Raw genomic sequence first — 14,611 nt, 5'->3', positions numbered from 1 at the left:
TCTCCCCTCCACTCACTTAAAAAAATACCTTATCAGTGATCAACATAGAAAGATATACTATTTTTGACAGAATACTCTAAAGCAGAGTATAATAAGTTTATAGGTATTAAATGTTTCCTTATACAACAAAATGAACCAAATTTTTATACATGGGAGTCCTTCAGATCTTTTATAAGGGCAAGTTCTTTCTTTTTGAACACCAGGAGAGAATAGAATAAAATTTTATTTTATTTATTAATTTGTAAATATAAGTGATTAAATAATAACTTGTTTTTTCTTCCCTATTTTTTCTCTTGCAGTAGGGTGAGGGAAGCAATGGAATCAAATATTTTTCATAAAGAAGTCACTTTTCCATCTGATACGTATGTCTAACAATTATATTTAATCTCAACATAGGGAAAGCTATTTTTCTATACTTCTTTAGTTATCAGCACTAGCATTTAATGAGCATCTAGTCTGTTTTGACTAAGTAAATAATCATTGAACTTTATCACTGGAAAGGGACCTTGAAAACCACCTTTGAAGCTCTTAAAAGAAGAGAACTAAAAATAAAGTCCAGAGGAGGTGACAGTGTCAAAGCCAGTATCCCCAGCACCTTGCATCAACAGCGGGGTAAAATGAAACAAATGCCGCTAGAGAAATGGTAATTTCATTTTTCTGAAGATGTGTATCTCACCAGGTGTCCTGTAGACTGAACTTCTTGTTAAATCATCACATGACAGTTCAACTGGAACAATGTTTTATGTCAGGACACATGTTCATTAGCACAGAAACTGTTAAGTATCAGTTACCACAAATGTAAAAGCACATTATATTAATGTTTCTAAAATAAAGTGTGTTTGTATGAAACAGTGTGACCACTGACAGAGGTGCATGGTTCCCTTCGGTGCCCATGGCTCCGGACCATGTGCACAGCCCACAGGCGAGGCCAGACACGATGGCTCACCAAACTTTCTAAATTAATCACATACGTGACCAGATAGGCCCCACTGAGTTGTACAAATAAATCATAAATACCTCCCAAAACTAAAGAATGTGGCTTGCAGAGTCAAAGATCCAAAAATATTTCATGCAAATATAAGAACGGTAAAATCAACTTGCTTGAAGTGACAATGGCTAGAATGTGTAACTGAGTGATCAAGCTCTCCCTCTGTGACATTTTTTTTATACAAAGGTGGCTTTCTCAAAGAGACCTAAAACTTAACTCTAGTACAACACTCGTAGTGACCAAATTGGGCAACAAGTGGAATATTCAGCCTAAGGAATGCTGTCTCCTAGCAACCACAAGAGTGAGAACGAGAGATATATAAAGGCGTACTTAAAAAGTCTGCAACCCCATGAGTTCAAAGACCAAAGCTCTAAAATTTAAAGATTTACTCCTTTAAAAAAATTTTTCCAATTGGAAAAATTTTACTTTCCTCACTCTAGGAAACCAGTAATGAATCTCCAATACTGAGAAACCGTGCTGCTGTGATGTATGTTGTAGACTATCTTGAAAAGCAAAAATATTTTTTCTGAAATAAATATAACCTATCACTGAACATTTCTTAGTGTTGAATTCAGTAAAACTCTTAAAACTCAAAACACATGGAATTGGGACTATGAGTTAGGAGGGATTTACTGTTGGTTTAAATTCTACTTTTATTAAAGGACAATAGAGATTCTCGTCGACTGATGAAAGCTGGTTATTTGGAATTGCAAAGTAGAATCAGCTTAAGAAGGCTGTGCCATATAGTATACCCAGTGATTACATTTCATGAAAGAGATTGGAAACTGACACACAGAGAAACTGACTGACTCTAATAGTTGTTAAATATAGGATTGAGGTTGAGAGAAATTTTGAAGTCTGTTTTTAATTTTGAGAAAATGCAATGACCTCAGACATTTTTGTTCTGTGCTCATCTACCAAAACAAACACATCAGTCATCATTATTTTATGGCTTTTAAAGAATGACAATTACTTCAAGAGATGGATTGTATGAAGTTTGCTAAATTAAAATAGACACTGGTGTGACTATGTTTTGCTGTTTATATAAAATAAAGGTCCCGGTTTAGGCCTTTAAACTCAAAGAGAGCTTGACAAGTTTCAGTTATATTACTATGTTCATAAAATACAAAATCTAACTCTCATAGAGAAATGTAGCTGTGCTATATCCTAAAAGGGAAAAAAAAGAATGTTAATTTTTCAAATAATTCAAAATTGGATATTCATACAGCCTAATCTTATAGTTTATGAACTATCCTAATTTCCCCCTCCAATTAATTGTTATTATTTTGCTCTTAAATCATAATGCTGTAAACCAGGGGTCCCCAAACTTTACACAGAGTGCCAGTTACATGTCTCTCAGACCGTTGGAGGGCCAGACTATAAATAAAGCTATGAACAAATCCCTATGCACACTGCACATATCTTATTTTAAAGTAAAAAAACAAAACGGGAACAAATACAATATTTAAAATAAAGAACAAGTAAATTTAAATCAACAAACTGACCAGTATTTCAATGGAAACTATGGGCCTGCTTTTGGCTAATGAGATGGTCAATGTCCAGTTTCATATTTGTCACTGCTAGCCGTAACAAGTGATATGATGCACTTCCAGAGCCATGATGCGAACGTCCCGCATCACCGGAAGTAGTACTGTACGTGAGAAATGCCGTGCTTTGCAGCGCTGCCACGTACAGTACTCCATGTGCTCCTCTCACTGACCACCAATGAAAGAGGTGCCCCTTCTGGAAGTGTGGCGGGGGCTGGATAAATGGCCTCAGAGGGCTGCATGCAGCCTGCAGGCCATAGATTGGGGACCCCTGCTGTAAACCATTACTTAACCAAACACATTTATCCCACATTAAAATCCTCACATGCTGAATCTCTATACTTTTAAAAGCAAAATGACCAGAAATTAATTTTCAGATGTCAAATATATACAGTGGTACTTTGAGATATGAATTTAATTCGTTCTGTAACTGAGCTCGTCAGTCAGTTAACTTGTATATCAAACTGCCAATACTGGATGCATGCGCCAACATGCCAACAAGCCGCAGCTTCCCGAATCAAAACTCATATCTCAGAATTTCACTCGAATCTCGAACAAAAATATGGGCTGAGTCGCAGCTCGTATCTTAAAAATTCATATGTTGGTCTGTTTGTATCTCAAGCTACCACTGTATGTAGATTAGATGTCAAATGTATATTATAGCTAGCAAAATCTATATAATATTTGCTTGACTGGTGGTGGCACAGTGGATAGAGCATCAACCTGGAAACTGAAGTCCCAGGTTGGAAACCCCAAGGTCACCAGCTTTGAACCTGGGTTCACCAGATTGAGTGTGGGGGCATCAGCTTAAGCATGGGTTCACTGACATGATCCCATGGTCATTGGCTTGAGCTCAAAGGTGGCTGGCTTGAAGCCCAAGGTCGCTGGATTGAGCAAGAGGTCTGCTGGAGCCCCTGGTCAAGGCACATATGAGAAGCAATCAATAAACAACAAAAGTGATACAACTATGAGTTGATGTTTCTCATCTCCCTTCCTGTCTCTCTTTCAAAAAAAAAAAAATCATGTAATCTTATCTCAGAACAAATTTTAAACTTCTGTATTTTATCCTTATGTAACTGCTCTCTTCTCCTCTTCAATAACAACTTATTCTTGCAGTAATCCCAGAAACAGGTTAATAATCTTTTAAGTAATATGTTTTTGTAGATTTTATTGTATTTGGTAGATATTTACTGGTATTGTTTTAATTGGTTTTAGATTTAAAATTGTTTTCTAAATGCAAAATATTTTTGAAAATATTTAACTTTTTAAAATCTTATAGAAAACAGGTTTTTTAAAATGTATTCTAGAAGTGAGCTTCTGAAACCTGGGTAATTATGTTCATCAGTCTCACTCTAATAAAATTCAATTAAAAATAAATGTATTAATTAATAAAAGTTTCATTTTAGAAACAAAATTTATTGCTTGATTTTATTCTTAGCCTTTTTAAGCTGTGTCTGATTTGTTCTGTATATCACCCAGGTCCTGAATCATAGGGGCACCCCAATGCCATGATGCAGGTATTTACTTGTGGACTTGATTAAAATATGTCATTAGATGGTAAAAGGCTGCTAATGACACAAATAGGTGTGCTCCTACTTCTAGACAGGGTTTCTTTGTCTCTCCCCATTTTCGTACTCTCTCACTTCCACATTTTCTTCTCTTTCTTCCATTTTTCTAGTTATTAAACAGTGCCACTTGCTTTCCCGTCAGCGTAAATCGCATTCCGTACCTGTGATAGCACATGGCCGTTGCCTGACAAAGGCTCACATTAGTCTTGCTCATCACCGCAGCTTGTTTAAAATCCTGAAACAGTTTTATAAATTTTTATTAATTTTGCATCATTATCTTTTGTACCTTCTGAAACCTCCTTCTAACTTTGGTTCTACCATGAATATACTTAACGTAAGCATTAAAACAGACATCTATCTTAGAACTTCTTTTTTTTCATTTTAGTATCATATCTAGCGAGACTGGATGGAGCAGAGGAAACCCATAACTGAACACTCACTTAGCATATTGTGCTCCTGGTCTCCACTCTTCCTATGGTTTTGCCCTGCTATATGGAATGAGGTATTTCATTTGCATTCTATTTGTTGTTGGTTATTTTCCCAGTGCACACCACCAGAGACTTGCCCATTTAGATAGAAATGGAAGTTCACCTATAGAGAACTTGTGGCATTACAGGGTAAACACATACCCAGGCTCAAATTAGTGCATAACTGGGCATTTTTTTGTGGTTTAGCTAAGGCTATTCATACCTTTGGAATTCACACTTCTGGGGAGAAGTGTATCGTTTTGTCTAGGGACCCTAGCAGCTTCTTAGAGGGAGCAATAAAAAAATCCCAAAGATTTTGAGTTAGGGAAGTTAGCTGGACCCTGGGCTGTGGCTCAGTGGATAGAGCACTGACTAGGCATATATATATCCCAAGTTTGATTCCTGGTCAGGGCACACAGAAAAAGTGACCACCTGCTTCTAGCCCTTTTCTTCTCCCCCCTTCTCTTCTTCTTCCTCTCCCACAGCCAGTGGCTTAATTGGTTCAAGTATGGCCCTGGGTGCTGAGGATAGCTCTACTGGAGTGCATCAGCCCCAGGTGCTAAAAATAGCTCAGTACTGGAGCATTGGCCCCAGATGCATTGCCAGGTGGATCCCAGTCAGGGTGCATGCGGGAGTCTACCTCACTATCTCCCCTCCTCTCACCAAAAAATAAAAATGTTAGCATGGACATTGATGGCCCTGGGAAAGAGGTCATTTTAAGAGTGTTGAAAGTCTGCAACATATCTTCCCTCTGTGTCCCTAAACATAGTCCTCAATTAGGCATCAGAGGCACAATGTCCAAGGTGCATAAGCTTTTCAAAGCCCTACAAAAATATTTACGAACTGAAGCAAAATAAGAACATCATTAACTTGAAATTTATATAATATTTAAATAAATATCTCCTAATTAAAATATGTAAACTGCAACAATTCTGCTTTTCCCCAAAGTACTGCTTTGGCAGTAATCTTCCCGGGCAGTTTTGGTTGTAGCCTCCTGTGATGTAACTAAAAAGTGGTTGCAGAGTACTGTAACCTCCTCTGGAGTGGCGTAAGGGAATCCTCCCAGACTCCTTTCCTAGAGGCTGGGACACCCGCATGGTCAGCCTCAAAGGGCAAGTGGTGGAGTTCTGGGGACCACCCTGTAGGAAGGAGAGAAACTAGCCATAACCCATAGTCTCCCTCTCCTCTCTCTCTCGCTCTCCATTTTCCTTCTCTCCCTCCCCCTCTACAAACCATCCCTGGCTATTGCAGAGGGGGGATCTGGCTGTCTGTGGGGATGGAATGAGTTTTCTACAAATACTGGGCGTGGCAGACGGAGTAGTAGTCAAGCAGAGCTGCTGGCATCCTATTGCAGGACGGAAGGCTTCAGTCAGTGATCAGTGTGGGTGTGGAATCCCCACTTAGTTTCCTGAAGCACATTTTGATACTAAATAGAACTACTGGAAGAAAATAAGAAATCTATTGTCTAATCAAGTTTATTACCACATAACTCCCCTAAAAGGACTGTTTTTGTTAAAGTGGAGGCATACTTACAAGTGAAATTGAGATTTGATACAAACATTTCTGTTTACTTTGGAGTTGTGAGGAGTAACCAAGAACTTAATAAACTGAGAATACCAAGTTTAATTGTGTAATCAGATAAAACTTACAAAAGTCAACCTGACTCTATATACATAATTATCAACAATAGAAGTAATGACTACATATTAGTATTATTTAGAATAAAATGAACAGTTTTTAAACGATTTTTCTCTTCTGCATTAATTTTTCTCTAATATGAGGATCATAAATAACAAGCCACAAATGGCCAATCTTAAATAAAGCAAATTCCATTGACCTGGCCGGTTGGCTCAGTGGTAGAGCATCGGCCTGGCGTGCAGGAGTCCCGGGTTCAATTCGGCCAGGGCACACAGGAGAAGTGCCCATCTGCTTCTCCACCCCTCCCCCTCTCCTTCCTCTCTGTCTCTCTCTTCACCTCCCGCAGCCGAGGCTCCATTGGAGCAAAGTTGGCCCAAGCGCTGAGGATGGCTCTTTGGCCTCTGCCTCAGTCGCTAGAATGGCTCTGGTTGCAGCAGAGCAATGCCCCAGATGGGCAGAGCATCGCCCACTGGTGGGCATGCCGGTGGATCCTGGTCGGGCTCATGCGGAAGTCTGTCTGCCTCCCCGTTTCCAACTTCAGAAAAATACAAATATATATATATATATATATGTATATATATATATATACATATATATATATACATATATATATATATATGTATATATATATATAAAACAAAACCAAAAAAAAAACCAAAATAAATAAAGCAAATTCCCTCCACCGATGAGTTTACTCCTAAGGACTTTCACCCAAATTGTGTTTCTAACTGTGTCAGGGAGTTTGCTCTTAACCTCGTTCCTTCCCTTTGCCTCTGGACTTGCTCCATCGTATTCCTGCTCACTTCTGTATCTTTAAGCCGTTTCACCGCCCTGACATAGCATGTCTTCCCTCCGGCCTCCATGCGGGCAAACTACACAGGGCCCTGTCTTTCTAGTTCTGGTCACTATCAATCTGCTTAAAAAGTGTTGTTAGCACCCCCTGTCTCCAAATCCCTCAATTCCATCAACTTCCTATTACTGGTGTTGTTTAATTAAGACCAATTTTATTTTGTCATTTGTAAACTGCACCTAAGGAAACTTTTTATTTATTTACTTTTATTCTGATCAAGGCGACCCATGTACAATGTTTATAGGCTCTAGTAAGAGTAATAAAAGTACAATGCTTGCAGGGGTCCCTGCTCCGCCTCTCCTTACCCCTGAGTCCTACTCCCTAAAGTCAATCTTTCTTTTACATCTTGCTTTTATTTCTTTTGCTACTTACCTTCAAATTTCAAACATGAGAATTATATCATGTTTAACTTTCCACATAGAAAAGAATTAAGCGATCTTAGCCCATCAGTCCACACACCTCCCCTTCTCCCACCATCCCTATCCCGATAATGATTTGTTAGTCTCTATTTTACCTCCCTCAAGTATAGGACCTTTCGCTACCATTTATATTTAAGTTGAAGGCGTTAAAATATAAAAGGGTAGTTTTAGGTGTCTGAACATCTCTCCTCCACTAGCTTTAACCCTTTGGAATTCTATCTTTTTTATTTCTTTACTGTCTTCCTGGTAGGTTTGCAGGAAGATAAAGAGATAAACAGATGTTCTCAATCTAACAAGCTTAACCATTAACTTCCTAAACAATGCCAGTCTAAATGCCACACTCTACTTCCTGATCAAGGCGTGCCTGTGAAAGTCATACGACTATCAATTAACTAATATGTTTTCAGCACTCATCCTACTTGACCTCTCGGTTAATCAACAGTTCTCACTAAAATTTTCCCTGGGGAGCTTTTCAGACTGTTTTCTCCTGGTTCTTTATCTAGTTCTTATATTTCTTCATTGGTTCTTCCTCATTTTTCTACTTTAATTTTTCAAATTAATTTTTTACTTAAAGAAAAATTCCTTTTTGTTGGCTTTTAATTAGTGTTTGCAGGGCATATTTTTCTAGCCTTTTACCTTACTTATCTATATCAATGTATTTAAAGTGTGATTTTTATAGCCAGAATATAATGGGACTTTAAAAATTCCAATTTGACGTTCATTAACTTAATTGGTATATTTTTACCATTTCAATTAAATGTAACCCCTAACATGGTTGGATTTAGGTTTTTTTCTTTGTTTTCCTTGTCTAGACTTATTTTTTATTATTTTAATTTAATACTCCATTTTAATTAATCTACCTCTTATGACTGAAGAGGTTACATCTGAGCAGAAACCGAATATGAAAGAAGGACATGAGCCATGCACCGATCAGTAGGAAGGTGCTCCGTGCATAGAGAACAGCTTGTGTGAGGACCCTGAGGCAGGAAGAGGCCTGGCATTTCCAAAGAATAGCAAATGCCAGAGTAGAATGACCTGAGTTCAGAAAAGTAGAACGTTTGACAATGAAATCAAATCACTAAGCAGCAGTTGGATCGTGAAGGTTCTTGGTTGACCACAGTCAAGAGTTCAGATTTTATTTTCAATATGAGGGAAAGCCATCGGCAGGTTCTGAAAAGAGGAATCCATTGATCAGCTTTATGTTCCTAAGAGGTCTGTCTGGCTGCTGTTTGGAGAGCAGCATGTAGAGGGAGGGACCAGAGCAATGGTGGTGAAGCCAGTGGGATGCTCCTGCAGTAGTCCAGGAGAAAAAGGACTCCTCTGTGGCAAAAGCGAGAAATGACTGAACTGAAAATAAGTTTTGATGGTAGAGCTGACTGAACTTGCTTATGAGACAGCTATAGGGTGTGAAGAAAGAGAAGGCTCAAGAATGATTGCAAGTAGTCCATGAGCAACTTAAGAACTGGAAATCAATCTTATATATCTCCATATCTTCAAAGCCAATGCAATACCTGCCTTGTCTGAAAGAACATAGGATTTTGAATCTGGGATTTTACTATATTTACTATAGTAAAAGTATTTTACTATATTTGCTCAGTGGTTCTCTGAAATCAGATCTTGCCCCAGAACTTTTTGGTTAAAAGACTATTCAACCTTGGCCTTGGCAGTTAGCTCAGTTGGTTGGAGCATCATTCCAATATGCCAAGGTCACAAGGTTGATCTCTGGTCGGGTCACATGCAAGAATCCACCAATGACGGCATAGATAAGTAGAACAACAAACCAATGTTTCTCTCTGTCTGTCTGTCTCCCTTCCTCTCTCTCTGAAATTCAATAAATTTAAAAAAGTATTTAAAGACTAATTCAACCTCTTTTGAAAGTTGGCTTCTTCATCTGTAAGTTACAATTATAAAATGTGCAGCTCTGTTGAAAACTTAGTATGTTGATGGTAAATACTAAATTAATATCATATTTACTGTGTAGATAACATAGGCGCTGCATTTAACTCCCCAACAGGTGAGGTCTTTTGTTCCTGATCCTCATTTTCCTCACTTCCTCACTCCCAACACTGTCACCCAGCCCAGAGTCCCATAACTTTCTTGCCTTCTCCAAACAAGGAAGTTCTTCAACTCCCTCTCCCTGTGGAAATTCTGAATGGTATAGCTAAAAAACAAAACTTAAAGGAGTTTGATTTTTGGAATTACATTTCTTAATAATATAAATTACTTAGAATAAGGTTTCTCAGACATTTTCTTAATAATATATAATTCTATGGGGCAGAATCCCAAAGGATGACTCCAGATGGAGAAAAATAATACAAACCCAAAGTAGGAAACATTCTACCATATCATGTTCTGTTGTGGTTCCTCAGAAACAAAGAAGCAAAACTACCACTGTTGCATGGCAACCTTCAAGTTGCTATTTGTCTTGTATCTCTTAATCCTGATTCCAAAGTTAATTTAAAATAGATAAGATTAAAACTGAGAATGATGAATTTTAATTGTTCTATTAAAAACATATTTTTTAACCATCTGTTTCTTTTTGATCTAGTACAGCTGTTATCTTCTATCCCCATTCTGAGTGCCTATTCCCACTACTCTCAGAGCCTATTTTGAGCAGCTATTTTTCATTCTATACACATCAAGCAAATTTATTTTGATATATTTTCAGTGTGTAATGAGGACAATTGTAAATAAGAAAAAGCTAGTACCAAGTAGCAAAATAAATAATACATAAATAATTTTATTTGCAAAATGAATTTTGTGTTAGTCAAGGTACTTCCTTGGGGGAAAATGATAGTCCTGATACTTCATCAAACCGGAAACATTTTTCTTTTTTATATATTGGCTATTTGCCTGTAACCAAAACAAAGTAAAAATACACATTTTTTCCCAAAAAATTCTATTAGTCATTCAAAGTATTTCAATATAATTTTTGTTAAATTTGAGTTATTGTTCATTAACATTGCCATTTGGCATTAAGAAAAACTTGTTCACTGTTTTCAGAAGTAAGCATGTACAAACAAGTGTGTTCATTTTCACAAACAATTGGGTAGTTTTACCTCTAATGCGCAACTGTGCTGCCCTAGTTCCAAATAGATGAGTCCACGATTAATGAAGGTGTTTAATGTCACGGTTTCTCCAGCATCAAGAAGAAGCACAATTCCATAATCTGTTAATGCCTAAAAATAAAATAATCATTTACAACTTAGATTCAACTTTCCATATATTTTTAAGACTTTATTCACTTTAGAGAGGAGAGAGAGAGAGAAAGGGGAGGAGCAGGAAGCATCAACTCCCATATGTGCACTGACCAGGCAAGCCCAGGGTTTCAAACCTCAGTGTTCCAGGTCAATGGCTTTATCCATTGCATCACCACAGGTCAGGCAGATTCAACTTTTTAGAGCCTTATTACATTGGCCAAGGAAAAATGTGTTTATGCCCAAACTAGGACCCCATAGTTAGTATTTAACTTGACTTACAATGATGTCCCAGAATAATCAGTTATTGAATTTAAAAGATCCCCTTACCTAAATATTTGAATACTGCTACTCTTTAATAAGTGGTGCTGACTGTGCTTGCACCTCACATATTATATGTGATGCATCCTAAGCATTTTTATTATCTCTGGGCTGGAAGGGGGCACACAACAAGCTTCCTTCACTCAGTAGTTCCCCCAAGGGGCTACTGACATGAAAGTAGGGTATTACATTTTGCAATTTAATTTCTTTTTAGTATTTATCATTTTCCTCATGGAAACCTACGTTCTATGGAGGCAGAGTTTATCCATTTTTTCACCGCTGTAAAGCTAGTAACTAGCACCATACCTGTACATAATAGGCAATCAATAAATTTTTGTTGAGAGAATAAATCATGAATCAATGAAAATAAGTTTTAATAAAATTAACAAATAAACACTTATTGGAAAATTACTTTAAAATATTTTGATAGATTTACTAGGTTTCTTTTTTTTAAGACATTAATCTTAGTTGAGAATAAATAAACTCAGAGACACTTTCTCCATTACTTTTATCTTTTTTTTCACTCATTGAATAAACAAAGTTTTACTGGTCATCTACTCTGTACCATATACCAGAAACATCCCAAATTTGAGTTAGAACTGAATCTTTTAACTCATTTTTTTACTGAAGATATTGTCCAAAAGAGCCATGTAATTTCAACAGAAAAGGGCTAAATTTTAAATGCCTATAGCATGTGCTAACTTAAAATGCAAGTGAATAGTATTTTACTATATTTGCTCAGTGGTTCTCTAGTGTTCCATAATTACACACTCAAGTGTCTAAAAGAATTGTACAGTTAAAGATCCTACAAGTACACTGTAGCAAATTATTGATGAACATTGCCAGAATTGTAAAACAATTCATAATATTTATGAAAAAGAAAACTAGAATGTTAGCACTTTTCCTTTCATAGAATCACAGAATGTAAAACCTATAAGATGATGCAAGATCCACTAAGCAGCTGAATATGTGACACAAGCAGAAACAAAGGCTATAAAATGAGATTCATGAAGGTTAATGAGCAGGTTTCATATCATGCCTCTGCTATTATTACTAGTTTTTGAGTATTGGATAAGTTACTCTACACTAGGCTTCAATTTCCTCACCTGCAATATCGTTGCAAAAAATCCATTTTGATGATATATTTATTGGTAAAGCATTTAGCCAGTGCCTACCACACAGTAAGCCCCAAGTAAGTGGTAACTGTTACTCTTCTTATTAATATAAGGTGATAGGAACCAGAATTCACCTTTTCTTACTTTTTATGAAACAGTATCTTGGGAAAATGTCTAAGTGCATTTTCTACAGAAAAACACTTGGGTAATCTCAATATAGTGTCGGCAGGAATGCTGAAAAACAGGTGGAAGTAGACAGAAAGGGAGGAGGTGACACTGTTAAATGACATCCGGTTCACATGCTGAAGCCCAAATGTTTTCACAAGGCAGCCTGAAGACTGCTCACCAGAAGCAAACAAACCTGAGAACACCAGGACACGTCTTCACGCCCTGTGTGACTTGGATGTGTTTCTAACCTCTCCCCACTTCCTTTTCCCCATCTGTAAAATGAGTGAGTGGATGAAATGGGTTGGGTACATGGCAGCTCTAAAACAGCTAACATGATTTATTCTACTGGTTAGGTCTGTATTTAGGTAGAGTTTCGTTTTCCTTAATCATAGAGCACTGGGCACTGTTACATAGAGGAGAAAACAAAAATGGGAGTTCCCTACCCCCATGCAGTCCATTGTCTGTGGCTTCAGTTACCCAGAAAAGGCAGGAGTGGGGGTGGGGAGGGAGTCACCAAAGACACCTGATAAATGATCCCTTAATTAGTCCTAGAATCTTAACTCCTTTGTTAAAAAATTAGTTGTTCATTTGTAAACATTTCTAGAAGAAACTTGATCCTCTAGTTACCAGGAATTTACAAACAATGTTGCTCAACTTCCTTTCCACAGCAAATAAATTTCAAAATCTCTAAATGTTTTTAACAGATTTAACTGCCCATGTTTCAAGGAGAGTGGGGGAGCATGCCCACCCAGAACAGCAGGAACGTGGATGTGGTCTTTTAAAGGAAAACCTTATTGTCTATGGATGTGAACGGAAACAGACAGGGGGGACGGAGAGAGAAGAGGATGGGAGACGCTAAGGAGACCAGGGCCAGCTGCTCACAGTGAGGCTCGGACAGCAAAAGGACCAGACACAGACAGAAAAGAGGGGTAAGGTTAGAAAATAGAAAGAAGGGGCTTGCACAGGTAGAAGCTGGAGAGGACAGAGAAAAAGTTTCATTTCAGTCGTCAACTAGGCCTGCACAAAGCACAAGCAATACTGGTCACACTGGTCACTGGTCCCTGGGGCTGGTAACCATCACCCAAAACTCCCAACTGCATCCATGCTTTGAGCACTGTACCAAAAATACCTCAACAAACTGTTCTAGGTGATGGAGATTTTGAAGCAACAATATTGCTAACGATCACTGCTTAAAAATTCTGCACATACTGTATCATTACTCTGAGAATTTACTCTGAGAATGATTTACTCTACTGAAAATCATATAATATATTTTACTTTATATATGCCTTTAAATACATATTTAAGCATTGTAAAATCAATTTTTTATTTGACATTGCTGAGATTGTATAAGAAAATTTGGTCAACACCAACAAAGAAATTAAATATAATTTAAAACGGTTCTTTAGCCTCAAGTTTTGTGTGTGTATATGTGTGCGCACGCACGCGCGCGTGTGGGTGTGTGTATGGTGTATTTCCACACAAATTATTTTTCAAAATTACAACGTAAAAAAAAATACTTTACATATACTTTAAATGTGTTTACAAATGCTTTAACATTTTGTTAACTACATCTTACCATTTGAAGTTCGCTTATCTTGGTGTAACACAGTGCTCTGTTATAAAATGCTATAAAACTGCTTTTGTCCATGTTGATAGCTATAGTTAAATCTGTAATCGCTAGCTTATAAGTCTACAAAGAAAAAATAATTACGTGAGAAGGGTTAGTCATAATGGATAGAAATTTGATTGTGAAATAAATTCTTGAGTCTATCAGAGTTTTTGGAACACTCTGTAACATCTGTGATATTAAGACACACTAATCTTTCACAGAGTTAATTAAGAAAATCCCTTTGTAAATTATAATTAACTTGCAAGTAAAATTAAATATATAAAGAACTTTATTGAGATGATTATCTTATTGCTAATGTTGATATACAGCAAGGAGAAAATCATGTTTCTTATTGATAAAAAAAAAAAAAATCCAGCCATATCCTCCAGCAAAGTCACCAGGGCTGGCTTGCTCTGTCACTGGTCCTGTCATCTCACAGGGCTGTCCTGTTTTCTACCCACGATCCCTTCTGCTTCCTCTTTGATGCATCTCTCATACCTTAGATCATCCATTCCTATAGATAGTAATTTTCATGGAATTAACGCATAATACAAGGTCTTACATTTGCTTGAATGTATTATTTGCAAAATATTTCACATGAAATAGCTACAAAGAAGGTGAGAAGGGAAAAGTAGGAAGAAAATCAAGTATTCCATGAAGTATCAGATACCAATGCTGCTACACACACCTTGTGACCCAGGAACTCCCCCTCAGGAACCAA

The 14,611-nt window shown here is 37.3% G+C and overlaps 1 protein-coding gene across 1 annotated transcript in view; it reads right to left on the bottom strand.

Moving 5' to 3' along the window:
* Positions 1-14,611, bottom strand: part of LOC136377150 (tetratricopeptide repeat protein 6-like) — a 58,510-nt gene that overhangs the window by 34,191 nt on the left and 9,708 nt on the right. The window contains exons 4-6 of the mRNA XM_066343664.1: positions 13,858-13,971; positions 10,537-10,656; positions 4,265-4,338 (exon numbers count right to left, since the gene is read on the bottom strand). Coding sequence (XP_066199761.1) covers positions 4,265-4,338; positions 10,537-10,656; positions 13,858-13,971 — 308 coding nt within the window. The remainder of the gene's footprint in view (positions 1-4,264; positions 4,339-10,536; positions 10,657-13,857; positions 13,972-14,611) is intronic.

The sequence above is a fragment of the Saccopteryx leptura genome, chromosome 6, assembly GCF_036850995.1.
Source record: "Saccopteryx leptura isolate mSacLep1 chromosome 6, mSacLep1_pri_phased_curated, whole genome shotgun sequence".
NCBI lineage: Eukaryota > Metazoa > Chordata > Mammalia > Chiroptera > Emballonuridae > Saccopteryx > Saccopteryx leptura.
Note: the sequence above shows the minus strand (reverse complement) of the source record. Positions and strands in the feature narration are given on the sequence as shown.